At 41.3% G+C, this 27,184-nt stretch overlaps 2 protein-coding genes across 3 annotated transcripts in view; both read right to left on the minus strand.

Annotated features, from left to right (window-relative positions):
• Positions 1-1,132: 1,132 nt before the first annotated feature.
• Positions 1,133-16,505, minus strand: ctdspl3 (CTD (carboxy-terminal domain, RNA polymerase II, polypeptide A) small phosphatase like 3). The gene is made up of 11 exons (XM_063495280.1): positions 16,259-16,505; positions 12,084-12,198; positions 11,819-11,962; positions 11,476-11,590; positions 10,941-11,052; positions 5,853-5,939; positions 4,108-4,170; positions 3,882-3,961; positions 3,566-3,692; positions 3,041-3,136; positions 1,133-1,599 (listed from the first exon to the last, which is right to left on the minus strand). The coding sequence occupies exons 1-11, from the start codon at positions 16,388-16,390 to the stop codon at positions 1,534-1,536; spliced, it is 1,137 nt and encodes a 378-aa protein (XP_063351350.1). The 5' UTR covers positions 16,391-16,505; the 3' UTR covers positions 1,133-1,533.
• A 3,598-nt stretch (positions 16,506-20,103) lies between these two features.
• The window catches only part of arid3a (AT-rich interactive domain 3A), a 44,622-nt gene continuing 37,541 nt past the window's right edge, over positions 20,104-27,184 (minus strand). For both annotated transcript variants that reach the window (XM_063495848.1, XM_063495847.1), the window contains exon 9: positions 20,104-26,014. In XM_063495848.1, the coding sequence (XP_063351918.1) occupies positions 25,863-26,014 (152 nt within the window). In that variant the 3' untranslated portion in view covers positions 20,104-25,862. The remainder of the gene's footprint in view (positions 26,015-27,184) is intronic.

Here is a 27,184-nt window from a genome sequence, read left to right on the forward strand (position 1 = left end):
AACAGGGCAGTAAATGTTTACACTGAAACCAAACCTCGGCGCGCCTCTGATATTCATACACAGGATGAGTGCGTGAAGTATATTAATGCTCACTCAGACAGCATCCGCTACTACAGACAACCCGTTTATAGAAAGCATGCTCGCTAACTAAATATGTAAAGCCGTTTCACTCAATAATAAGTGATGAACTTTTCAAAATTAAGGTTATAGAGACGTCATTGTGTTTTTTTCTGATATTGTTGGGCTTTTCATTATCAGGCACTCCAACTTCCAACAGTCCACTGATAACTCCTCGGTGGCCTCGGGCGCGACGAACAGACGCCAAACATTTTCGGATTGTGTGTAACTTTACTGCGCATGCCCCCTTTTCTCTAAACATCTGATTTCTGGAATTTCTCATCAAATAGGTAAATAAAAGCGTTTAACATCTTTGCCCACAAACAATACATAAAAGCCACTGGTGAATGAAGTCTGTGACTCACACATGAATCCTGGGATGCTTACTGTGCTGTCAGTGAATATCAGATTACCAATGGTAATAAAGGAGTGATCTAGGAAAGGTGTGCGCATGCGTTACCACCAATTTCTATTCCAGGAATCTTTTCCACTTGCCCTTGTGACACTTCCATTTCCTCCTTAACAGGAAGTGATGAGCAGGGTTTGAGCATTGAGTTATTGTGAATAGAAACAAGTTTAAAGCCCTGCTGCAGCGGTGCAGATGTTCAAAGGGTTACAGATACCTGCATAGGTAGTGCAGAGAGCAGCTGAGATTTTTGAAAATCCTATTACAGGATGTTTCCTTAGAGGAAATTCTCACATCGCTGCTTTTCGCTATGTTGAGGAGCGTTTCCTGGAAACACACGACTTTCACCCTTGAAAAATAGGGAGACCTGAACTAGGAATGATTGGAATTCAATTTCAATTCAATCACCTCAACTTTATTAATATTTATTTTTGTCTGACTCTTTTAGTTCAGCCTCCCTGAGCCAATGTGTTCTCCAAATATGTCACTTCCTCCTCTTCCTCACAATCATCTGCATGCTCAATGAAAACATTTCAACTACTGAAGATAAGGGGATCATATAAAATAACATAATCTAAATATGAAAATCAAATGACACCTGGGCATGAATGCTTTATTTTCCCCAGTTATTATCAGGGATATTTTATTGCATAAGAAAACATTTTAAAATATACAGATAACAGCTGTAGATTTGCAATATAATCAATAAATTAAAAAAAAAATCATGACTATAAACAACATATTTTGGATTCTGAGCTGTAAATATACACAGATATGAGTTTATTGCTTGTGTAATGAGTCCCGGAGAAGGACATCTGTTGAGTGACCAGCAGCATGTCTGAAACACCGCTCTGCTGTCATTTCAAGCCAACGGGAGGACGGAGGAGGGCGCACAGGTCCACCACAAACCAACAGTCTGCAGGTTACCTAGGTCCAACTGGCTTCTGCCTTTTCGCCAAAGCAAACATGGGCTGTGAAAGTCACATTAAGCAGTCAAAGTGGGGGGTTTGTCAATCCTCTGACAGCAGCCTGTGGAAGTGATCCTTCCTCTTCTTCAGCACCTCCCGAAAATCCTCCTGAAAAAACACCAGCGGGAGATATTCAGATATTCAGAGTCAATCATGAAACCGGGGGAGGAAAGACATCAGGCAGATGCTTCTGCAGATAACCAGCTGTTTCACTCACAGCTCACTGACCGGGGAATCAACAACAACCCTAAAAGAAAAGGAAAATCCATTTTCTCTATGACAATCTGAGTCTGTAGCACTTAGCCTGCCCGGCATGCCCAGAATACCTTTTCACTATCTGTCCTCACCAAACCACAAGCACGGTGACGCTGAGCAGCTACACGACAAGGTTATCAACTCAGCAAGCCAGCCCGGGCCTCCCCGCTCCAGCCATCAGCATGTTCACATAAAACAGGAAGCGAGCGCAGCATGCGACTCATCCCAAACATGGACAGGTTTATGCAGCAAAGTTTTCAAACAAGGGGTCAAATTATAACGCTGACAATAATAAACTAAACCCAGTGTGGATCCGCCCAATATTACAACATGTATCTCACCATATTCATGTGTCCAGTCCGTGAGGCACTAATGAACGTGAAGCATAACTGAGACTTGTACTAGGGCTAAGTAGAAATGTGCTGTAAGAGTACCACGCCAGTTACCGTGCATTCTTACAGCCTCAACTATTAAGATAAATCAATCATTGTATTAAATGGTGAAGATTTTCTAGTTTATCGAATGCGAGCATGTGAGAACTCTTTGTTGTACATGATAGATTAATAGTTCATGACAATTATTAACTGCAGCTACATAACAGACATCAGAAAAAACACTAGCATGTTTTAATCTCGTGAGATTAAAGACAGACAAACGCTTGCATCTTATCACAGGCACCATCACACGGACACGATTAAACATTTGTTTAACAAAACCGATGCAAATGAGCTCTGAGTCGATTAAGTGTCCGCCTGCCACACATCTAAACGTCTGTATAGATCGCAGGAAGCAGGCTCACGGACGAGAGGCCTGCACTAAAGCTGACGATCAAAGCTACTTATCTGAATTTTATATTCATTTTAAAATCTTCTTTGTTAACTGTAACTCACGTAACAACGTAAGTGGCCACTTGGCGGCAGCAGAAACAACACTAGCATACATTTCGACTTGATGCGGACCTTAAAGCTCAATCCTTTAATTTGGTTGGTGTTTGTGTCCGGCCAACTACTGTAACTCACACTTTTACTCTCCAAGATCTGCTCTCGTTCTCTCATAATCTTTAAAGTAAACGTGAGGCACTGATAAATGCCATCTCTATGGGTTTGCTGTCCAGTGCAGAGCAGCACCTGCAGAGCAGCGGGATTTTTCTCTGAAAACAGCCGCCTGCTGGGACCAAAAACAATGATGCTGGTGCAGCGAGAGTGGAAGCGGTGAAGGAGGAAGCACATGTTGTTGCCTCTGAATCCGTTTTAAACAAGCACACAGTAAACACAGAAGATGTAAGCAGACTTACAGCTGCAGACAGTTTCTCCATGTAGGGGATGAGCTTCTGCAGCTCTCTGTCATCAGACTCCCCAGACCAGCTCTTGATGGGAATCGTGTTCAACAACTACAAAAAACAAACAAACATGTTATTAAAAGTCAGTAACAGCAACAAAGTGCTGACAGAGCAAAACAAATTAATTAAGGATGTGTGCGAATAGTCAACCAGATGAATAATCGTTACTACTGCCAGTCGATGCCAGACGTAGTCATTTAGTCTAATTATTAACATTTTAATTGATGACCAGTTACCATAAATTGTTGTGTCATAAATGTTATGCAGTCATCTGCCACCAGATGGAGCTAAAGTCCCAATATCTAAGCCTGGTCTCATTCTTTATACTGTTACTGTTAGCTCGAAGAATGAGATAGTGGATACAATCAGCGCAATGAGCTTTCTCCGAAGGGTGGACGGGTCTCTGTTAGAACAGGATGAGAAGTTCAGTCATTCAAGTGGGGCTCAGAGAAAATCAAAGAACACAGGCTTTAAACTTACATTATATGGATATGTGTGGGGTGCATTATCCAGAACCACCGTCTTCTTCAGATCCCTCCCGAGGATGCTGAGATCTTTGATGTAGTGGCCAAGAACACAGGCACAGTCGTCCTGATACAGCCGGTGTCTACCAGAGATATCACAAGTGAAACTCACATTTACCGTCCTCGCTGTATGGCACGGGCAGAATGTTACAGGGAACATTTGAAGCAGACCATGTCAAATTTCTGAGCACGCAACACAGCAGCAGTGCGAATCTGCACATCTCTGCACTCAAGGACCGAGTTTACAAAACACAAGTGGAAGCAGCTCATACCGAAACAGCTTTCTCTGCGGGTCCAGGATGTCCAGGATCTTCTCGGCATATTCCCTCTTCGCACATGTGTAAACGAACAGCTAGAACAAAGCACGCACAGCAGTTGGAACAATTCCACACGTTTAACTGCTCCAGGTTAAAGCAGTGAGAGAAAAATAATTTGTTTAACGTGTGAATGAGGCTCAAAATAACCAAACTATTTGCTAATCTACACACTGACACACACCTCGTAGATTTTTGCCATGGCCTGCAGGAACTCCTTCACATGTGGTCGTAGCACCATGTATACCTGTTGAGAACAGGGGAAGAATAAGTGGTCAAGTCAGTAACCTCAGGTCTGCTCTGCTGACTGAAGCTCATCTTTTAACTCTGTTCCCCATCAAGACATCTGACAACCTTCCGGGTACCCTTTATGACGAGCTTTGACACCTTGGTATATACACACACCAATAAAAACGGTTTGACTACCTCTAGAATGGTTTGTCTGCATCAACAGAGGCCACCCTCACCAACTGCTGATGCACACTCAGTCATTTTGTTCTATAAGCCTGAGAAATGACAGAAACCACTCAGTTCATAAAAGAGCTTTGAGGGTTACACATAGTAGGCTTTAAGGGGTAAAGAGTTAAGTGCAGTTGTAGAGTCAGCTCCTGGACTCACAGCGTCCCAGATACCAAAATTTGTAGTTTCAGTAAAGATCCAACTGCCTGGTCTAGTCAGATGATTAAGGTTAGGATCATAACTTTTGGCAAATAACTCAAACCACCAAACATTTCAACTAAGTGCGCAGCGTTGTGAAATGTGTTGTCTCAGACACTCTTGCCTCCTACGTTATCTGCGCCCCAGTGTGTGCTTATTAAAACCCATTTCACCCTCACCTTTAAACCTCTGCCAGTGTTATGTCAGTGTAATGACAGCTGTGTAGCCTGCCTTGGAACGACATATCATTATTTATAACTAGACTGACTTCACTGGCCCTCCGCAGCATATCATCTTCAGATCCCAGCTAGATAACAAGCTTACAGCCAATTTCTAAGTCTGCTCAACCTCGTGAATCCTTTTTTCCACAAAGATGCCTTGATGCTGCACTTGATTACAACACTTTGGAGAATAATTACTTCTGTGGGAACAGAAAGAATTTAGACCATTTTAGCCCTCGATGGAAGCTCCCCAGTTGCTCACAAAACAGAAAAGAGGTCAAAGAAATCAAATGCATATTTCAAAATTCATAAAAATGTGTGTGTGTATCTTTTCAGTTTTCCAAAGTGGGTTTTTGCACTTCATCAACTGCAGTTTTTAATTTTTAGAGTGAATGAAAAATGGTTTCACAGATGCTCGCATGCAACACTTTCTACTAGTTTCCTAATTCATGCATCTTGTACGTAAATGAGCTGCCAAGGAAATAGAGAAGTGCACAATTTCCAAATACAGAAACCCAACGGCATCAAGTTATTAAAAACAAAATCCAATAGGTTATGTGACTTTCAACTGAAATATACATTTCCTTTTGTTTTTAACGACGTTAAGAAAGATAACATAATGTAGAGCTCCCCTGAAAATATTGGCTGTTTGACGATCTGCTGGTATCAGCGTTTATAAAAGCCAATTAAAGAGTAAAGACACGAGAAATTATCCATGACTTGTGACAATGCAGTTTAAAATTTTTTTTTTTTTTAATTATTGCCACATCATCTTAATAAGGAATCCAATAAGCAGGGATAACAAATGTTAGGGAAGTCTGCTTCTGTTTCGTGTCTCTGAAAGAGAAATGAAGCTGCTGATATATCAGTAGCACCATCACCTGCACTGTAATATAATGCACCAACATGTGAGGCACATGTTAAGTTCTCACACAGTAAATGAAAATGAAAGATCTTGTTTGTTGTTAAATAAGTTGCTGTGGTAAACATCTGGTCTGCAGAAGAGACTACCACAGAGGGTTGTGAAGAGTGGCTTCCAGTGAGTGGTCACCTTGTACTGATGGTCCTGGAAAGCTGCATGGAAGGTGTACTCTGCATCTTCGATCACATTCAGAGAGCTGAACATCAGGGTCTCCTCCTGGAAATAAACACGACCATATGCCTCAGATTACTTAATATTTTAAATATATAAATGACTGCTTTCACAAGGGAGTAAGGTTAAAGTGTCCAGTTTATGATTTTAACCATGTTAAAGCCACAGAAAGTTAATCTTTAACAATAAAATGTAAACCATACTCTATTCTTGCTAAATACAACATCCAAAAGGAATTGCAGATACTTAATAATCAACTAGAAAATGCATTTTCTGAAGAAACTGCTGTGTGAATGCTGATAGCTGAATGTTTTGAGCTGAAATGAAATAATTGCTGAATTTAAGTTAAAAATGTTGAATGAGATGAAAAATACAGAATTTTTAACCTGAAAACAAAAGTGCAGAACTGCTAAAAGCTGACGTTCACACAGAAGTTGGAAAATAGCTGAACATGTTTTAAATGTAAATTTGAAAAACCTGAGTAATAAGAAAAGAAAATTTAGAGTCCGAAAACATCTGAATAAATATTAAAAGTTCATCTTGTTAACTTGTTATTTTCTGTTATATCGCGAGAGTACTGTTGCCCGCGATGGTTTGTTGTTATTGTGGGTGAGCGGAAAAACATGGCGTATGGAATAAAGCGCTTGAAGTGAGACTATGACGTCGTGTCTTTTGACTTTACATTGGTAGCAGAGGATGGTTACCAATTATAAAGTACCACCAAAGCTTGATGAAGCCAGGCCATACGAGTGCTGGAAGAATGAAGTTAATATTTGGAGACGAGTTATGGAGCTGGATAAAAAGAAGCAGGCACTTGCGGTGGTGCTGGGGCTCGAGAGAGCCAGAGAACGGCCATGCAGATACCCACAGAAGATTTGAACAAAGATGACGGTATGGAAACACTACTTGCAAAACTGGACGCGGTGTTTCAGAGAGAAGAAAGAGACCACGCGTATGAAGCTTACTCGTGTTTTGATTGATTGCAAAGGGCCACAGCGTGTCCATGGCAGACTACATTATAGACTTTGAACAGCGTTATAACGGGATGAAAAAGTACAACATGACGCTGCCTGACGCTGTGTTAGCATTTAAGCTTCTAGATACAGCTTGTCTTAATGAGAAAAGTCGACAGCTTGCACTGACAGGACGCACGGACTTAACATTTGCGTCTATGAAGTCTGCACTGAAACATATTTTTGGAGGTAAAGTAGCCGGAGTTTTACGCAGAATTCAACTGAACCAAGATGCAGTTTTCCTTACGGAGCAAATAGGTCCCAAATAAAAACAAAACAATAGTACTTCGTTGCGGAGTGGACAGCGACAACCACTACAAGGTACCAACCCATTTGACAAGTTTGGCAAGCGAACAAGATGTGCCATTTGTCAGAGCACTTACCACGGGGCTAAAGACTGTCATAATCAGAATGGTGACCAAGTAAAGCTAACTGAAGATGGAAAAGTGGAGGAGTGTAACGTTACTTTGTACTCTAAAGCCTCAATGACAGACTCTGAAATCTTCCTGACTGAAGCACTGGGGTCAGCCATTATTGATACTGCATGTACACGTACAGTTTGCGGTCAGAAGTGGCAAGATAGTTACATGAGTCAAAAATGTGTGTCTACTAGGTGGGTCTGAACACTCAAAGAAACTACTAATGGTATTGTCCTGAAGGCCCGACTTGTGGCACAGGGGTTTGAAGAGGTAAATACTCAAGAGCTACAGAAAGACTCTCCAACATGTGCGTCTGAGTCCCTCAGACTGGTGCTAGCTGTGATATGTCAAAACAAGTGGAAAGTGAATTCAATGGACATTAAATCTGCCTTTTTGCAGGGAATGGAACTGTCAAGAGACATTTATCTTCGCCCCCCACCTGAAGCTGGCAAGGACAATGTTCTATAGAAATTAAAAACGTGTGTGTATGGACATGCAGATGCTTCACTTTATTGGTACAATAAGGTCAAAGACATTATGCTCAAAACTGGTGGTAAAATATCACAGGTTGATCCCGCAGTGTTCTATTGGCAGAATGAACAATCTGAGCTTACAGGAGCGCTTGCATAATAATAATAATAATAATAATAATAATAATAATAATAATAATAATAATGTTGATGATTTCCTTTGGGCTGGTTCAAGTCACTTTGCAGCTCATATCATTCCTGTACTGAAATCTACCTTCCTTGTGGGCCGTGAAGAACATGACAGCTTTTCTTATGTTGGTATGGACATTTGTACAGTTAATGATGTAATAGAGGTGCATCGACAACTTTACATTGACAACCTACAACCGGTTCAGTTACAAGCAGCACGGGCTGTACAGAGGGATGCTTCCTTAAGTGAAACAGAACGGGAGCAACTCCGGTCAAAAAAATAGGACAGATTTTGTGGGTTGCCAAACAAACAAGACCAGATGTTATGTTTGACACATGCAGCCTGGGATCTAATATCAAAGGTGCAACTGTGCAGTCCCTCAATCATGAAGTGAACAAAGTTATCTGTAAACGCTTCATTTTGCAACCTTCCCGATGGCGGTACTCAAGGAGGGGCATTAATCGTCCTTATGGGTAAAGGAGGAAAGTTTTGTCCTCTCTTTTGGCAGTCTAAAAAAAAAAAAAAAAAAAAAAAAAAAAAATCAGGCGTGTGGTCGAAGTACACTGGCAGGAGAAACTCTTGCCATGTCAGATGAAATAGACAGTGCAGTTTTCCTGGCAACACTTTTTTCTGAGCTTACAACTGGTAACACTGGTCTGAATGTTCTTCCGTTGATCTGTGTGACTGACAATTATTCCTTGTTTGATGCACTCAAGTCCACTAAGCAGGTTACAGAGAAGAGACTGAGGCTGGAAATGAGCAGCATTAAAGTGCTCATACAAGCCAAGAAAATCAGACAGGTTTGTTGGTCAGATTCCAAATCCCAACTTGCTGATTGTCTGACAAAAAAAAAAAGGGAGTTTCACCTTTAACCCTTCTAAAAGCACTAGATGAAGGACTCTGGATACTGTGATCCTTTGTTTACGAAGTTTTCTTTGCATTAAAATGCACTGTTTAGCCTAATTATTAACATTGCATTGTTTATTGTATGCAGTGATAGTATGCTTTAAGTAAAGCAAAGCACATTGAAATGTTTCCTGAATGTTCAACAATGTTGGCAAAGTTTTTTTTGTTTTGTTTAAATATATATGTATACAAATGTTTAAAAGGGGTGTTTATACTTTTATTTTGTTCTGGACTCTGGCGTGTACACTGAAGACAACTACAACCAACAGCGCTGGACATTTAAGACTGACCAACAATTTCAGTACGAGACAGGATATGAGTCCCTGGAGACTCGATACATAAAACTTACGCGTCTTGATGACCTCGAACAAGTAATGATGTTTAGACGAGGACCTGAAAATGGCCAATGTTTATTTGTCAGCTTAATTAAAGGGATGTTGGCCTTGGATGCAAACCAGCGGATAACACCCTCGGAGGTTCTCCGACATCCCTTTTTCAACCCTAAGAGTTCCCCTTGCACTAACATGAGTGCTGAAAGACCACAAAACCCTGTAGTCTTTCAGCACCCTTCAAACTTGAAAAGCAAGAGATCACAGAAAATCAACTGCAGTTTCCAAAACTCGGTTGAATTTTCTCAGCAAGTATACGTCCACACATCAGCCAGCTCATCCTTCAACTCAGATGAGCTTGAAATAGTTGAAGGGAGCATTTTGGGAAACCGCTACAAGGTAGAGGCTTTCCTCGGAGAAGGGGGCTTTGGTATTGTAGCCAAATGTCATGATACCAAAACCAACCGAGCTGTGGCTATTTCATTGAAGACAACTACAACCAACAGCGCTGGACATTTAAGACTGACCAACAATTTCAGTACAAGACACGATATGAGTCCCTGGAGACTCGATACATAAAACTTACGCGTCTTGATGACCTCGAACAAGTAATGATGTTTAGACGAGGACCTGAAAATGGCCAACGTTTATTTGTCAGCTTAATTAAAGGGATGTTGGCCTTGGATGCAAACCAGCGGATAACACCCTTGGAGGTTCTCCAGCATCCCTTTTTCAACCATGGCCTCTCTAAGAGGTTCCCGTGTATTGACATTGAAAGACCATACAGAATCAATCTCCAGCATGGCTTCCTCCACCTTGGACAAAAGTGACAAAAACACAAACTGGGGTTGGAAAAGGATATTAACAGCACTGAAAAAATTCATTAAGCTGCTCCAATAATGATCACTTTAGCTTTTTTTTTTGAGGGTAAAATAATGGCCGTAGACCGAACACTCTGGACACAGCAGCAGTTTAAAGAGAAGATTTTAAGATAAATTTTTCCCCTGCTCCCACTCTAGCAGTTGAGCTGTCTCACTTTAACCGCCAACATTCCGTCCCATACACACCCATTATAAACTCTAAAACGGGTGAAAAAAAAGCATGAAACTTAAACTGGAGCTGAAGAAAAAGTATAATAGATATTAAAAAGATAAATACAAGTTGAATAGTTGAATGTCTTGGCTTCGTTTTAAAGTTTGAATGGTGGCTCTAGGTCAACGTATGTGGAAGGAGTTAGAGTTGAAAGATGGGTAAGTTCAATGAGGATTTGAAGGGTCTCCCCACTGAAATACATTATACATTTTTGTTGAATAAAGTTGAATAATTGAAAAAAAATATATATAATATAAAAATGAGAAAAACAGAAGCAGTAATGCCCAAAAGAAGAGGAATCTAATGGTGATTGAATGGTTTTTCTAAGTTGAACGGTGTTGAAGGAGATAAACGGCAAAAAACATATGGAATAGATAATAAAATATTATAATAATAAAGATTTGAATAACAATACTGTGAATGCTTACCAGCATTCACACTAATAAGCAAAATAAGCAAACTATTCCTGACCATGAAAACATAATTAACACACAAAAAAACTGAGTAAATATTGTTTGTGATTTTTCTTTAAGATGGCCCCAGTTCGTGTTCCACAGTCGACATCCATGTGTCCGAGCTGCTGTTAATGTGTGCAGCGAGCAGGAGGCCACGGAGGATAAAACTCACAAGATCGACCACCAGCGTTCCCTCTGGGGTGCTTCTGGTCTTCGGAGGAATATCTAGAAGAGCAGGTCTGGAATGCTGGGACTGCGACGGCATGTTCTTGATGAACGTAAAGCTGCAGATGAAAATGATGTTCAGCAACAGAAACTTTCAAACAAAACTTTTGTGTTTCTCAAATAGCTAAGTTACCAAACCCATATCCACTGCCGGAGGTTTCTTCCTGTTAAAAGGGAGTTTTTCCTTCCCACTGTCGCCAAAGTGCCTGCTCATAGGGGGTCATATGATTGCTGGGTTTTTCTCTGTATCTATTACTGTACGATCTACTGTACAATATAAAGCGCCTGGAGGTGACTGTTGTTGTGATTTGGCGCTATATAAATAAAATTGAACTGAATTGCCGACATGATGTTACTGAAGAACTAGAAAAAGATATTTTTGGATTTTGTAAACTGATTTTGAATACTTCCTTTACAATAATGTATGAGATGAAGTTACATCATGGTCTTCTCCTGTGACTGTATGTAGAAAAACAACTTACGGATCAAAGATGTCATCGTCCTCGTCTCCACCCAGAAGGTCAATGGAGCCACAACCGAACACACCGTGTTCTGGGCTCATCAGTACACTGGTACCCGTTCCTGCGTACTTCAAATCTGAATAGAAAACACACACACACAGACTCTGTAAGTACCAAGTCTGACTTTATGACATCACATAAGACTTATGGTTGACTCCCGACCAAGTAGTTTAAGCAGGTCAGCTTGTTCAAGGTGGAGTTTATCCCATGGATCACAAAGCTGCATTCAGTTGTATGGTGATGTCTCTCAACCAGAGACTTTTGTTACATGTAAACAAGTTTCAAATGGATGACTGGTACTCACTTTCTTTGCTGGGTGTGAGGAAACGCACAATGGGTGAGTAGATGTTTCTAGCTGTTGTCGCGTTACGCGGAGTCACCAGGTCGATCTCTGACAGTATGCGCTCGTGGTGCATGATGGGACGGACTGGAGTCTTGAAGGTCAAATCTAGACAGTAAAATGAGAGTCATTCAGAAAACACGACAGAAAACGATGAGCATTTCAACTAACAACTAACAGGTAGTGCAATTGTGCTTTAAAGCAGAATCGGCAGATGGCGCTAAAATACCTGATTCTTGGTCATTCACAGCAATAGCCCTCTTTCTCGCCCGGCCACGAGGCAGCGGTCGCCTCACCATAGTGGGAACTTCATCCTCTGAGTCTTTATTCACAGTCTCTTCATCCTACACGATAAAAACAAGAAGAAGAAAAAACTGATCAGTGAAGCAACACCTTCATTATTACAGTTAAAGGTCCATTTAAAACTTGGAAACAGCATAATTAAATACATTTATTGCTACAAAAAAAAAAAAAAATAAAAAATTAATAGTGCATTACTTCAGGATGTCTCAATCAGGATCCCACGTTTATATATATATATATATATATATAAAAAAAAACAACAATTTCTGTTAGAGAAGACCCAAGCTGCACTTCCAGAATAACCTGGACCAGAAGCTGCTCCTGACCTTCTACCGCTCCTCAATGAAGAGCAAGCTTTCCTACTGCCTGGGTGTTTGGTACGCAGGGGCCACGACTGAGAACAGGAAGGCCTGCTGACCTCTGGTCAGCACTTCAGGTCAATCAGGTCCTACACCTCACAAACACCACCCCCCCACCAATCTGTGCCACTTTCTGAGTAATCCCCATCACTCAGGCCTCACATACGGACTCTATACTCAGACCAACTCCTTTGCACTGCTTCTAAGCACTTTGCTCTTCAATGTGTCCCCTTCTCTTGTTTTGCTTGCTCTAGCTTGTATACATTTCTCCTGTATGCCATTTATTCCTGTTGTTTTACTATTTATATTTCATTCCTGCACCGTTGGTGTAGAGCACCCATAGTTTCGTTGTACACGTACAATGACAATAAAGGGTTATTCTATTCTACACTATAGTGGCTAAGTATTCACTTACTCATCCAAATCATTGAATTCAGGTGTTCCAATTACTTCCATGGCCACGGGAACACCTAGGCATGCAGATTGTTTCAACAAATGCATAGTGCGCAGAGGTCGCCAATTTTCAGCAGAGTCAATCATTACAGACCTCCGAACTGTGGCATTCACATTAGTTCAAAAACAGCATGTAGAGAGCTGCATCCAAGTCTTACATCACCAAGGACAATGGGGCTTTGGAGTTGACGTCACGCCGCAATGCATTGTGGGAGCGCGGCACCATTTTAGCAGGCCACGAATCAAAACAAACACACTGTGTTGGAAGGAAGATTGCTACGAACCATACTTAAAAGCAGCTCAAAAGAAAAAGAACGTTATAGAGACAGATTGCGTCCGGATGCAAAGAGACGGTACTTGCAAAAAATAGCGCGCATTGGAAATGTGGACCTGTATGAAATACGGCAGTGGAGTAGAAACCTTGAAGACCAACCGCTATTTATTCTCAGCACATACAGGGCGAACCAATTTCGCAATTATAAATCTCTGGAGGTGCACATCCAATTCACCAAGGATGGGTACAAGATTTGGCTATTTTTAAGCCTTCATGTAGTGAATACGCCGTCATTCAAACAAAGGTATGTCAGTTTGAGTACTGCGAGTAAAATGCGTTTGATTTCCCCCCGAACATTCAGATTAGTGCAAGCATAAATTCATTCATGAGGGGAAATTACAGTGAGAACATGTTGAGGCTCTGTTAGATGGATAACATAGTGAGTTCAGTGCACTGATGTGACATTGTCCTGAAGGATTTAGTTATTCTCTATGGTTAAAAAAATTGCACTAATTAATTCACATTTATTATAAATAATTCTAATTATACATATTGCTTCATTGTTTGTGTGCTGTGTCACTAAAAATATATTCTATTTTGGTTTTCTACATTGATTAATGACCTGCAGAATCTCCTTATCATATTAGATGATTCATAAAAGTCAGGCTTTATGCTTTCTCCTCTTGAAAGTTACATCCTTGCATTACATACTTTAGGTTCATTTTTTGCTGGCAGATTTAAAAAAACAACAACAAAAAAAAACAGGCAGATTTAGAATATAACATGCAGGGTTCTATAGATGGATACATAAAAAGAAAAAAAATACATGTATGTGCTAACTTTCTAAACACTTTATTTGTTACATTTATGATAAATGGATTTGAAAGTAGATAAAACACATTTGTGTCTGCCTTGGCTCATTAAAGTTCTTGTCTTTAAATTAACTTTGTCTGTGTGTGTTTCAGGTACTGCACTCTCAAAGACTGATTGAGCCAGCATTGCAGCCATGGGTCATTGTGAGCATCACAGGGAAGGTTGAAGCTGCCCACTGCACCTGTATGGCCGGAGTCGCGGAGACCTGCAGCCATGTCACTCCTCCTCTGTTTAAAGTAGAAGCAACCGTGTTGATCTGTGGCACAAGGACTGTTACAGATGAACCTGTATACTGGGTTTTGCTGGGTAATATGACCAAGATACAGTCAGTGGTTGGCCATAAGATAGACTTCTCCTCTTTAGCTGCCCCTAAACCGTGAACCGTACTTTTTTTGACTGCATTAAGCCAATTGTAAAGTTTAGTGGAGGGGGAGATTATGTGGTTGTTTACCACAATATTTACACTCCTCCTATTTAAAGGCCAAAAATAATACCACCAGATCTCTCCCAATTTGGCCTTATACCACATGACCATGTGCCAAGTCCATCATTGTTGGTGTTCATTTGGTAAATATGTAAAAGTTCTTCTACGGGTATACATTTGAGTGCATGGGGTGGATATGTACCCATAGGCTGCTTTTTTTTGTACCCAGAGGTAGAGTCCTGAGTTTTCCATTCTCACACTCATTTTCGAGACAGAGCATATTACAAACTACTGAAAACGAAAACTAATAATTTTAGCATCATGTAACCCACAAAGTAACAAAGCAAGGATCTGTTCATGTGAATGATGGCTGTTTTTGTTTTTAGACCCCATGTGTTCCACACTTTGACCAGAAACCTACATCCACTACGTAAAGAGTGTGAGTTGAGAGACATTTGTCAAGAAGTAAAGTTGTTCTTCAAATACAACTATTACTGGATCTCCAACCTTTTTAGACGTTTGCTCTTCTCCATGCACCTTTGAAGGTAGGCAGAGTTGAGCCCTACTTTGTTTCCACTAAAAGGAAATCCTGTATTTTGGTAACCACACAGTTTCACAGCTATTTACAGTACAATTGTAATATGGTTAGAAACCTTACTTCAAGCAGCAGTTTGCCCCATATTTCAACCTGAGTATCAAGTTTATTTAACCAACACCAAAGTCACCACATATGTTGCCCTGAATGGGATTCTGTTCTGTATGGCCTCTATCCACACTAGTCTAATGGGTCTAAACAGAAAGACATGTCCTGGTGACCTACTTTACTGGGACCCTCTTTCACATGCAATTGGGATCTTTAATCCTTGTTGGCATCAATCCTCTTGGAATCCAGTGTTCTGATGTGATTAACGCTGCCTAGTATGTATGCTTCTTCTTTGAGATGTTCTCAAGTTTCTCTTATGGGTGAAAAGACCCTCAATTTTAAGGTAAAGGATTAAACTTGAAACCAAAGTTAACTCACTGTTTCATTTTAGTAATTTAAAGCAACACACAACAATGCGACTCGGTGTAGAGGTTAAAAGAAAAGAATACAAAAAAATAATACTAATGATAGTTTCATTGATTGATTGACTGATTTACTTAAAGACAGCTGCTACTAAGAATGAATTGGATCTGTATGGACAACATTGTTTTCCTTTGTTCTTTTCGACACCCAGTGAATGATCTACAGTTTAAATCTACAATGCAAACACTGGTTAGTCACAGTCATGTTTGTCAATCCAACACGTTTTAAAATCTAAATTTAAAGTCATAAAGCTTAATCAGTAGCTCGAAGTTTTAACAGTAGCTTATATTTACAACCACGATAGTTTATTTTCACGTCTAAATTGGAAACTATCTCTACCAACCCTCCTTGCTGTATTTAACCTACCAATTAAAATTAACCAAAAAACTTACTTAAATAGGTCCAGACAGATCCAGCTAAAACTAGAGAACGGTGGCAAAAGCCACCTACCATCGAGAAGGTGCTAATGTTAGCAACTCTGTTAGCTGTTTTGTTATGAGAACGCTAGTAGCTAGCTAACTAGCCTAGCATCCTAACAAAGGGACGATATTCAACATCCAGCTCTGTATGCTACCATAATGTTTACCTGTTCCACCAACATTAATAACAGCACTATCACCTTAGAGAAATAACCCGGAAAACAATAAGTTACCTTGGTTTGAAGCGGACTTTCAATCTCCGACCCGGACAGGCGCGATCGACTCCTTTTCCCGTTAGACCGTCGACGGGAACGCCTCGGTGTCTCCGGACAAGCAGCAACGGTTTTCTGAGACCTAAGTCTCATTTTTTTTTCTTTACGTGGGGGTTTGTTAACATCTAAACGTAACACTTGCCACTGTAACGAAGATAATCGCTCTCAATCCGACGCTTCGCTGTTCAAGCACCAAACAGAAGCTAGAAGTAGCTCCGCCCTCACTCACTGAATCAGCGCGTTCGTTTGAATCTACCGGGCTCCGATAGGTTTAGCACCGCGGAGACGCTTATTGGGCGGTGCTTTGTAAAAAGCCAGCGTCAACGTGATACGCCCGTCACGCTGCGAAGAACCTCTGGGTGAGCACGATTATTAAAGAGCAAAGAGGCAATTTCTGCAACAGCATACCTTACTTTTTAAACAACTGCATAATTCAATATACACGGCGAACTTGAAATGAAGCATTTTAAGTGTAGAATTCAGACTTTAATTCAATTTTATTTACATAAATGGCAACAACAGTGGCCTCAAGATGCTTTAGGGCAAAGACCCTACAATTATTAAAAGAAAACCCCAACAACCATACCCCATATTTCTAAGACTCTTAGGGCCCAGTAAGAAATTAAAGGCCACAATGATACAGTCAATGGGAAGCATGTGTAATATGAATATAAATGGTTCTAGCACAGAACCCTGTGGAACTCCATGATGAAACTTAGTGTTAGGCAGACTCCCCATTCACACAAACAAAGTGGAGTCTGTTACATATATATGATTCCAACCCCTGCAGCACAGTACCTTTAAGTCCTATTGCAAGATTCTCCGCCACCTATTCTATGCCACATCAACATCTCCTCCTTCACTACATCCATTAATCTTCTCTATGTTCTTCCTCTTTTCCTCCTTGCTTTGCCATCTTCAACATCCATTGTCCAGTATATCCACTATCCCTCCTCTGGACATATCCAAACCATCTCAGCCTCTCTAACTTTATTTCCAAATCGCTTGTTCAATCTGTCCTCCTGATCTACTCATTTCTAACTGTGTCCAATCTGATCACTCCACATGAAAATCTGAACATCTCCATCTCTGCTGTCTGTGCTTTTTGTCAATGCCATCATCTCCAAACTTTGTACCTCCCCTTTCACTTTTACTGCTCTTCTGTCACAAATCACCCCTTACACCCGTCTCCACCCTGCCTGCACTCTCTTCTTCAATTCCTATGTGCTTGAGTCTGTTACTTTTGATAAGTAACTGCAATGATTATTTTAAATTTGGATGCAAATTGTGTGCGTCCATGCACGTCACATCATTCTGACTTTCCTCCCTTGGGATGCTTGGCCAGGCTTTCCTGCAGCTGCCTTCAGTTGCTGCTTGTTTGTAGGACTTTTCTCCTCACACCCTCAGACCAGCTGACTTCAGGAGACAAAGCATTTGCCTATCAGTACTGCAAGGCATCATCCTATCGGTTTGGCTGCATCCAATGCAGTTTAAGCATACACTATAGTTGTAATTCATTCTGCTGCATCTTCAGTCACAAGAAATAGCACATGGTAAAGCCATTCCATCTCCAGCATCTCTGGGAGATGATATTTGAATCCTTTTTACATACCTATCCATCATTCTTGCAGAAAAACCTCTTAGCTTTTTTTTTTAAAGATCCACTGAATTTGTGTACAGAGGAGAAAAAGCTTTTCAAATCCTTGTGGATCTGACCGTCAGCATGGCACTCCCACAACCACCTTTGTTAATACAAATCTTGTTGCTTATCAAGATATTTCAAATAATCAAAAAATATAACATTTAAGGGAAAAAATAAAAAACTTTTTTTTTTATGCTAAATTGTTTTCACTAATGTAGAAATAATTTCCAAAGACTATACTGTGAACCGGTGGTAGGCTCATAACCATTAGTATTTGTTTATTTTAGGTTGCAAGTTTCCATAAGATGTGTAAAGTGAGAAGCTTCAGTAAATGGATTTTAACAACTCGATACAGTCAAGGTCAAAGAGACAAGTGCTGCAGCAGCGTAAATGTACAAAGACAACTCAGAATGAGGCAATCATTATTATTGATCTACTCATTTTAAGCAGTATCTCAAGATTTCAAATAATAACCCTGCAGTTGCTTTTACAGTCTTTATATTCTGTTAGATAGTTTGCAACAGTTTCTTGAGTAAAATTAATCTAAAAAATAAAGGAAAACCTTTTAACCTTTTCTAATTAGAGGATAACATCATCAGTTAAACATCTGGGACAGCAGAGGGGGTTGTTAATCAGTCTCAGCTGTTTTGGTGTTAATGAACTTAACAACAAGTACACTAGAGGGGCAACAATGAGAACACAAAACAGAAAAGGTTTTACAGGTGGAGGCCACTGACATTCTTTCCAACTCCTTCAGGTGTCTGCCAGCCCAGTCTCAAGAGCATGGGGCGATTCCAGCAGACATGCAGTTAGTCTAGGAGAACTGGGTAGGGCTGCAGAAGGTCCCTAATCCATGAGTAGGACCAGAATCTGCTCCTTTGTGCAAAGAACAGGAGCTGCCAGAGCTACAAAATGACCTCTAACAGGCCACTGGTGTGAATACCCAAGCAGAAACAGACTTTTATGAGGGTGGCCTGAGGGCTCCATGTCCTTTAGTGGGCTCTGCCCTCACTGACTGGCACCATAGAGCCCAAGAATACCAGAATTGGCAGGTCCACTACAGGCACCCTGTGCTTTTCACAGATGAGAGCAGGTTCACCCTGAGTACATGTGACAGCCGTGAAAGGGCCTGAAGAAGCTGTGGAGAACATTATGCTTCCTGTAACATTGTTTAGCATGAACCGTTTGGTGGTGGGTCAGTGATGGTCTGGTGAGGCATATCCATGGACGGACAGACAAATGGCCTACAGGCTACACAATGGCACCTTGGCTGATTTTTAACACATATTACACTCTGTCATTATTTAGTTAACGTGAAATCAGACAAAATGCAGAAGCGGTGTGTGGAAAACTAAAGTACACCCCACAACTCTGTAGCTTGTAAAACCACCTTTAGCAGCAATAACCTGAAGTAATCATTTACCGTAGATTTCAGTATTTCACATCATTGTGGAGGAATTTTGTCTCACTCTTCTTTGCAACATTGCTTCAGTCCACAGAGGTTTGTGGGATTTCATTTATGCACAGATATCTTAAGGTCTGACCGCAGCATTTCAATCTGGTTGAGGTCTGGACTCTGACTGGGCCATTGCATCACCTTGATGCTTCCTGTTTTTTTAGCCTTTCTGTCGCAGATTTTGCTGCAGTGCTTGCGATCATTGTCCTGTTTCATTTCAGCCAAGCTTTTGTTGGATAGATGGCCCCACCTTTAACTCTAGAATCCTTTGGTCTACAGAGTACACGGTGGGTTCACCCGGAACCTCGGCTGGTTGTGACCCACACCCGTTTTCACACCTTGGCTCATACGATTAGGTAGAGGATCAATAGGGGGTCCAAGTCCCTCTTGGTAGACACTCCCATAAGGCTCAAATCTACTACCGAGTAGTTCATGGTTGACTAAGTGATTGCAAGATGCCTGGCTCTAAACTTCTGCTTTTACTGAGCTGCTCACACTTGAAGGTGATCAATTAATCTGGTTGGCAGCACCTGGCTCTGCTATCTCTTAATTCCTGTGAAAGCATTAGTACTTAGTGGTCTAATTTTTGCAAAATAAATACTGACACAGTCTAATATTTCCACTGAGGCTGTATAATTCAGGATAACTGGCTGTTAAATCTTAGGCCCAAATACTTAAAATAACATCCAAAACACGTCTGACATTTAACAAAGGTGATATTTTATTAATTTCAGATTCAAAATAAAAGTATTCACACTAACATATATTGAGTAAATAGGCAAGAACAGATCTTCACCCTTCAAAATAAACAGTTGCATTGCCCCGCTGCCACATCACTGATGTGGTGGCCATTGGGGAAACATCCCACTTGTGAAAAAATGTGATCATTGATAGAAAAAAAAAAGGAGGAATAAGCACACATTAATAGAGCAGACTGCAAAACTCTGAACTGACAGTGGTGCGAGAAGCAGTACTTGTCCGAGTACTGGTAGTAGTTAGCTGTTGAGCTGGAGGTTCCCTGTTGTTGGTACTCAAATAAGCTAAACAGCAGAAGTGTTACGAAAGTGTAACGACAAACAAGAGGGCGGCGGACGCCCCGGCGTCAGAAATGAACCTCTCAACCAAGAATGTCTTGTTTGTATCTAACACAAGCACGGCGTTCATATCAATCGAGGTCGGCTGAAGTTCACTTCAAACGCCGGCGCCCGTTCTCGTGTCCTCTTCCTGCCAAACTGTTACTTGAGCCCTCACCGGGTTAAATGCATCAAACTGGAGGTAGAGGTAGATTTTCCTGAGACGTTGTAAGAGACAAGAGAAAGAGTCCTGTTTCTGTTCTGAGGATACACGTGAAGCTCTCTCACACACACACACACTCTCACTTGCTCACACACACACACACACACACACACACACACACACACACACACACACACACACACACACACCACATGCTTCCCTATAATAATCACATTACCATTATAATTATCATCACTGTATTCATAAATCTGCTCTATAAGTAATCTCTGTGTCTCCGTTGCTACAGCATGTCCAAAACAAGGAAAAAAAGAAGCAGGGAAATAGCCAAAAAACCAAAAAACAATAAAAAAAAATTTATATATCTATAGCCCTAAAAGCCATTTTCAGAAATAATCTACTTAATGAGTCTTAGTAATACATGTTAATTCATACAATTGTCACAGCAGAAGGCATCTTGTTATTTTATCATCATCATCATCATCATCTTCCATATCCACAGTCCCCCTGATTGAGGTAAGGTGAGTGGTGAAGTCCAGTCAAAAGTCCTCGAGCCCCACATGCGCCTTAACCCGTAAATGTTCTAGCAAAGTGTCCATGTCGGCAGCAGGTGGGAGCACGAGTCACGCTCCAAGCAAGACCCTCAGAACCATGTTAAGGTTTTCAAGCAGTTATTTTATCTACAGCTCTGGTTGGGATCAAAAACAGCTGAGATTCAGACGCTTAAAAGTTACGATTGAAGAGACAGAGAGCGAGCGAGCCGATCGCGATAGACTCTGAGGGTTTGTGCTGATATTACCATACTGTTATCAAAATTGGACTCCAAGACAGACAAAATAGACGAGTTATGTTGCTGTTCAAGTCTGTACAACAGTGTCAAACGAAGCAGGCTTCTGAAAACAGTCCAGGGCCATTAAAGAAGAATAAAATAATAAAAAAGCCAAAAATGTTGTGCAGGCATTGTCTAATCTAATGATGGAAAATCTGCAGGCTATAGGAGTCAAACTTCCTACAATACAATAAAAAACAAAAACTCCAGCCTGAACAAAAACCTCTACAGGCTACAGAGTTAAGACTGATGCAGTTTTCTTAGCTACACTGTGCCTTAAAATATCAGAGATGAACTACCTCTGACCAGAGGATCATACATGATCGCACTGATACAGGCCAGACTGCATTTTCCCTGTCTGAACTACTTCCCTGTTTGAGTGCCTTGCTGAGCTACTGATTCTAAAAGCCTGTGAAGTTTGGTTTTAGTGTTCCGTGATCTGAATGCTGATTCTGAAGCTTTTACATCCCCCACAAACATTAAACTCTGGAAACACCACAAGGAAGTAAAGACAGGAAAAGAAAGTAAATGGAATAGTTGAAGCCTTCATATCCTTCCATGTTTTTTTTTCCCCCATACAGGAAACTTTGACTGATTGTACGCTGTAACAAAAACCTTCCACTGAGGGGAGCTCTTGCCAAAGAGCTGTCTCTAAAACGGTCATCGTTAAAGGTGAGAATTGCATTTTCAGCTGATTGTCTGTGGTCACTACAATCTCTTTTAAAATCCTTATGAACCGGCACCACCATCACTTGAGTGGGGTTTTTTGGCCTGAGCGCAGCCTCCAGCAGGATTCTCCCAGGTGTGGCCCTGCAGGAGAAATCTGCCAAAGCTTTTAGTCCTTGAGGTAGAAACGGGATTCGATTGTGGTTGAAGGGATGTCGAGAGTGTTTGGAGGTATACAGTGTTGTCTTTACGTCTCATGATTGTTGCTACCGCGCATGTTAAGAACATGTTCCTTGAAAATGCTGCCGTCCACAGAGAGAGCGAGTACAGTCGAGCGGCGGTACCTTCGTTGTTCACGTGCAAATATCACACAGAAGCAGTCGATAGTTATACGATCAACATGGATCCACCGAAGGGGGGGCGGGTGCTTTAAAAGCTGCCTTGGGGGCCAAAAGGTCAAATGTGAAAAAGCAGTGTTGATCCTTTAGATTGGGATTGATTGAATTTAGCTTCTCTCCAGCCATCCTCCCCCAACATGCTTCCAGCTGCAGTACGTCTCTATTTGATTGTCAGCCATTACCGGCAACTGTGACACCTGCTACTCCTGATACAAAGAAAAACAGCAGATACAAGGAAGGAGGAATACGTGAGGGCTGTCATTTTCCCCTTTTGTTTTGTTTTGGTTAGGGCCTACGCAGTACTCCAACATACCAACCCATTACTGTAAGGGCATGAAAAAAAACAGATGACGTTCATGGAGCTGAGCCTTTGAATCTCACATTCACAAAGTGTTTACTGTGTTTCTAAGAGATGCACTTATCAAACATTTAAATCAGCTGTACGCCCGAGTTAATGAAGAGCAACACATTCTACACGTAGACACTCTCTGAGCCTGACGGCGTCCTAACAAATCAGCCTCATGTCTGAACGGGCACTCTCAGTCACTTTTTCAGAAAGGTGTCCTGCGCGTGGTCATGGGTTCACTGGAGAATTCGCCAAACAGCTGAATGTTTTATCGTCGTTTCTCAGCAACCGTGCGTTCGGTTTACGGCGTCTGTGTGGAACGGCCTCCTCGAGCCCCCGTGTGAGAACCAGGAGCAGCTACTGCTTGATGTTGCACCATGCACCAAACGCAGACACACACTCGCAACTCTAAATGTTCAAAAGTGTGGTTTAACCTCATCATAGTTGACATTGGCAATCGATGCCACAAATGCAACACTTCTTGCATGTGTCTGGCAATTATTGCAAGGTTAGTGTGGCTGTCGCTGCCTCAGCCATGGGCTCATCTTTGAGAAGGAGGAGGAACTTTACGGTAAACGGGCAAAGCCAGCAATGTTTTGTATTCCGCATCTAAAAGGCGCTTAAGCGTTTTGTGGAGAGAAACGAATTTAGTTATTCAATTTGCAAATCAAATGGTTTCTGAAGTCTCGAGCAGGGTTTTACATAAACCTGAAGTCCCCCTTTGCTTTCCTGTGCCTGAGGCTGGACAGTTCAATCCTTCGTGGACATTGCACTGAAATTCAAGAACGCCACTGTGATGACTGTGAGGTCCGTTACAAAAAACATAAAAATAATGACCAGTTGCTCTGTAGCAGCTGGTGGTGATTTCCCGCCGAGAAGTGAGTCCAGAATCAAAGCCACGACAGCCATCTGGTGATATTTGACTTGAACAGTAAAAACTGATTAAACTGAGGTACCGCGCGCTCTCTGGTCAGCTCATGCTGTGCCAAGGTCTCTGAACAGAACCCACGTACAAAGCCTGATTTACTTCCCAACGTCAGTAGGAATGAGGCTGCTTTGTGAAGTGGGGTGACTGTGTGTGTGTGTGTGTGTGCGTGTGTCCGGGCTGTGGGGAACAATCTTTAACAGTTAACAGTTCAGAGAGGTAACAGGTTAAAGTTCAAAAAGCTGAATTGATTGACTGACTTCAAAAAGCACGGACACAAATGACACAGATTCTCCTCTGTGTTTTGTAAAGCTAACAGAGTTTGTACAAACACGCGAGGCCGAGAGCAAACGCCGCAGCTGCGATCGCCTCTCAGCCATCGCAGGATCCCAGACAGGTCGCAAGCCAGCCTTAATGAGACCCTGTTCGTCTCAAGGCGTTGGGATAAGAAGCACTTGGATCAGAAGACGCACAAATTCATCAAAAACACAAAAGCTGAAAACGCTAAAATAAAAATAAAAAGCATCTGAAATCTATAATACAAAGCCAAAAAAGAAAACACAACACAATGCCACATACGAGCTGAAAAAAGCACTCGTCCGAAGCCCAGATAAGCATCTCCTGACACCTGATTGTCCATTTGAGCAGCTCTGCAATAATAAAGATTCAGTATACGCTCGACTCCTGCGAACCTAAGATGGGAAATCACTTCATATCTCATTAAGGGGGCTTTTTATCTACAAATACATGCATGCATCTTTTCTTTTTTTGAAAGACAATCACTCCACTAAAGGCCAAGTTAGAAAGAAGATAAAGCAGATTTCAACACGTGGAAAAGCAGTGCTCTGTCAAGTGGGATATTTGTTTAAGAGCGAGAAACACCTGAGAACATTCACCTAAAACCTGTGTCTTCCACATAAAACTGAACCCTAAACAGGAAAAGGAACACTTGGTGTGGACAGCACTGAGAAAGTCCATCCTGTGATGAGGTGCAGGGAGGTGGAAAAAAAAAACTAAACAAAAAGAAACACCTTAATTTTACCGCCTGTACAAACTGACCTTACTCTTACAAAAACTCTACCAGCATAATGGAGAGAGGAAAAAAAGGTAAAAGGTGTATTTAACAAGCCTCGTGTCAACAAACAGGAGTGGATTTTCTAGCTAAATTAGCCGAGCGTCACAGGAAGAACAACTATGCCCGCCTCCAATACGTGCTCCTTTGCATTAGTCTGAGTTGGGACGCCGACGTTACTCTGTCTATTCACAGGAGAATCTGTGATGTAATGCATATGTCCCCACACGACAGGAGCACAGACCTGCGCTGTTATCTCACACAGACACTCAAAACGACCGCCGCGTGTATAAGGTTTTACCCAAAATGAGGTCACAATGGTACAATTTATATATATTTATATATATTTATATATGCCCTGAAGAAACAACACTTATCCTTAAAGTTATTCTGATTAAAAATAGATGATATTCTTTTTTTTGTATAGAATTCTTAATATAGATTTTTTTTCCTGCAATGAAAAGATTGTTAAAGATTTAAATGATAAAAAAAACAATAAAGAGAATAAAATAATGAGAATAATGACAATGAAAACTTAAAATAAAATCTCTCCCCTGAAGGATAAAACATCATTGTCAGTCAGTAGCTGTGTTTGTGTGTGTAAACAATGCTTTCCTAGTTTTTATCTTCTCTTTTGTTCTCCAAATAATCTGTACATTGATGCATAAATAAATAATTCACAGGCTGTGCATATGTCTTTGTTTAGCATATACTGGCTCTCAGTTGGGAGATTTTGCTTTTTCAAGATCATTTTGGCGATGAAGAACAAAAGAGTTTGTGAGAGGAAACCTGAGATAGTGTACTTCAAGTGAACAGAGTTCCAGTTTGTGTCTTTCTGTATGGTTTATGGTTCTTCTCTTTTCTTTTCTTTTCTTTTCTATTTTTGGCATTGGTGAGATAGAAAATGAGGTTGCTTTTTGGCTTCACTTAGCGTGGTAAATAAAAAAAATATGAATGAAGGAAAGGCTGGGAGTTTGTTAAGACAATGAGTTGCTGGAGTTTGAGGTAGGTGTGTTCTGCGGCTGCTGCTGCTGCGGAGCGACGCGACTGCTGGGAGCCTTGTTGGTGATGGACGATGCAGATGCACCAGACGAGGCTGACCCTGGTGCTGCCTGAGCAAAAAGAACGCCTGGATAGAAAACAACAAGAGGGAAAACAAAAAGGAGTCAGAGTACAAAACATCTGTCTAATGCTTTGAATTACAGTCTGTATATACAGGTCTAGAGACTGCAACCGCTTGGCGACCACTTTTTGCTAGGAAAAAAACTGCCTTTCCTGACCAACTGGCTGCTCGAGGGCGAAGGTGCTTCAACAAAAACCTCCTTGCAACTGCTATGGTCGCATGCAGTTTGTATGGAAGAAGCTGACTTGTCTGCAGACACAGGTGCCAACTGCTCACCTGTTAGTAGTCAAACGGTGAAAAGCGAACATTCACTTTCAAAGAAAAAGTTGTCCCATTTGAAACATGTTGTTTAAGCTGCACCAGAAGAGATTTGCTCTTCACGCATCAATCTGAAGCTGACGGCTGGTCACTAACAACATTCAGGCTCTAGTTACCTAGGTAATCCTCTATTCTATTAACTACACGATTGGTGGTCTATCAACGCTTGATAGATACTTCACATTGCCAACTTTGTCTTCGCCCCGTTTTTATTCTCTTGACGCAATCCAATGCCTCTGGTTGGCACGTTACTGAGAATCACTTCATGTGTGAACACAGCTTAAGGTACAAATTTTTAGTTTAGTTTTTAGTTTCAAGGCAAACGTGCTCAGTTTCCCATTTGAGTCACACTGACGTTTCACTGCGGCTCTGCAAATAGTCAGTGAGAATGTGCAGAGAAGCCGGCACCTGCCATTTAAACTACAGGCGACAGCAGCGTTCTGCTAGTGACTAAAGCAGTCCCAAAGAGCTCTTTGGTGCACAACTGTACACCTATTTCTGACCAATTTCACCTAACTTTAAGCAATCTCCAACAGCCATTTGGGGAATACACATTATCCAAGGGGTCTAGGCCCACGAGACTGAGGTCTTACCAAACTTGGTAATCTTCCTCCAACAACAACACTCTAGGATGTTACTGCACGACTCTGCTTTGCCACAAAACAGGAATAACCTGCCCTGTGTGACATCTCTTACAGCTATAGTCATTTCTCCATTTCTTCACAAATCAAATAAGCAACGAAACAACATATGAAACAGAAACAAAAGAGGTGCTGATAGGAACATTTGGAGGAAGAAAGGGGGCTGGTCTTTATACCAATCTGATGCTTCTCCAGATCTGTAAGTCAGGCAAGAGAC

Source organism: Pelmatolapia mariae, linkage group LG15 (assembly GCF_036321145.2).
Source record: "Pelmatolapia mariae isolate MD_Pm_ZW linkage group LG15, Pm_UMD_F_2, whole genome shotgun sequence".
Taxonomy (NCBI): Eukaryota; Metazoa; Chordata; class Actinopteri; order Cichliformes; family Cichlidae; genus Pelmatolapia; species Pelmatolapia mariae.

Coding starts and splice junctions, on each gene's coding strand:
- ctdspl3 (XM_063495280.1), bottom strand. CDS start 16,390: ATGAGACTTAGGTCTCAGAAAACCGTTGCTGCTTGTCCGGAGACACCG. Junction 11,591..11,818: donor CCTCACACCCAGCAAAGAAA/GTGAGTACCAGT, acceptor TTTTCTATTCAG/ATTTGAAGTACGCAGGAACG. Junction 5,940..10,940: donor GAACGCTGGTGGTCGATCTT/GTGAGTTTTATC, acceptor GTTTATTTCCAG/GAGGAGACCCTGATGTTCAG.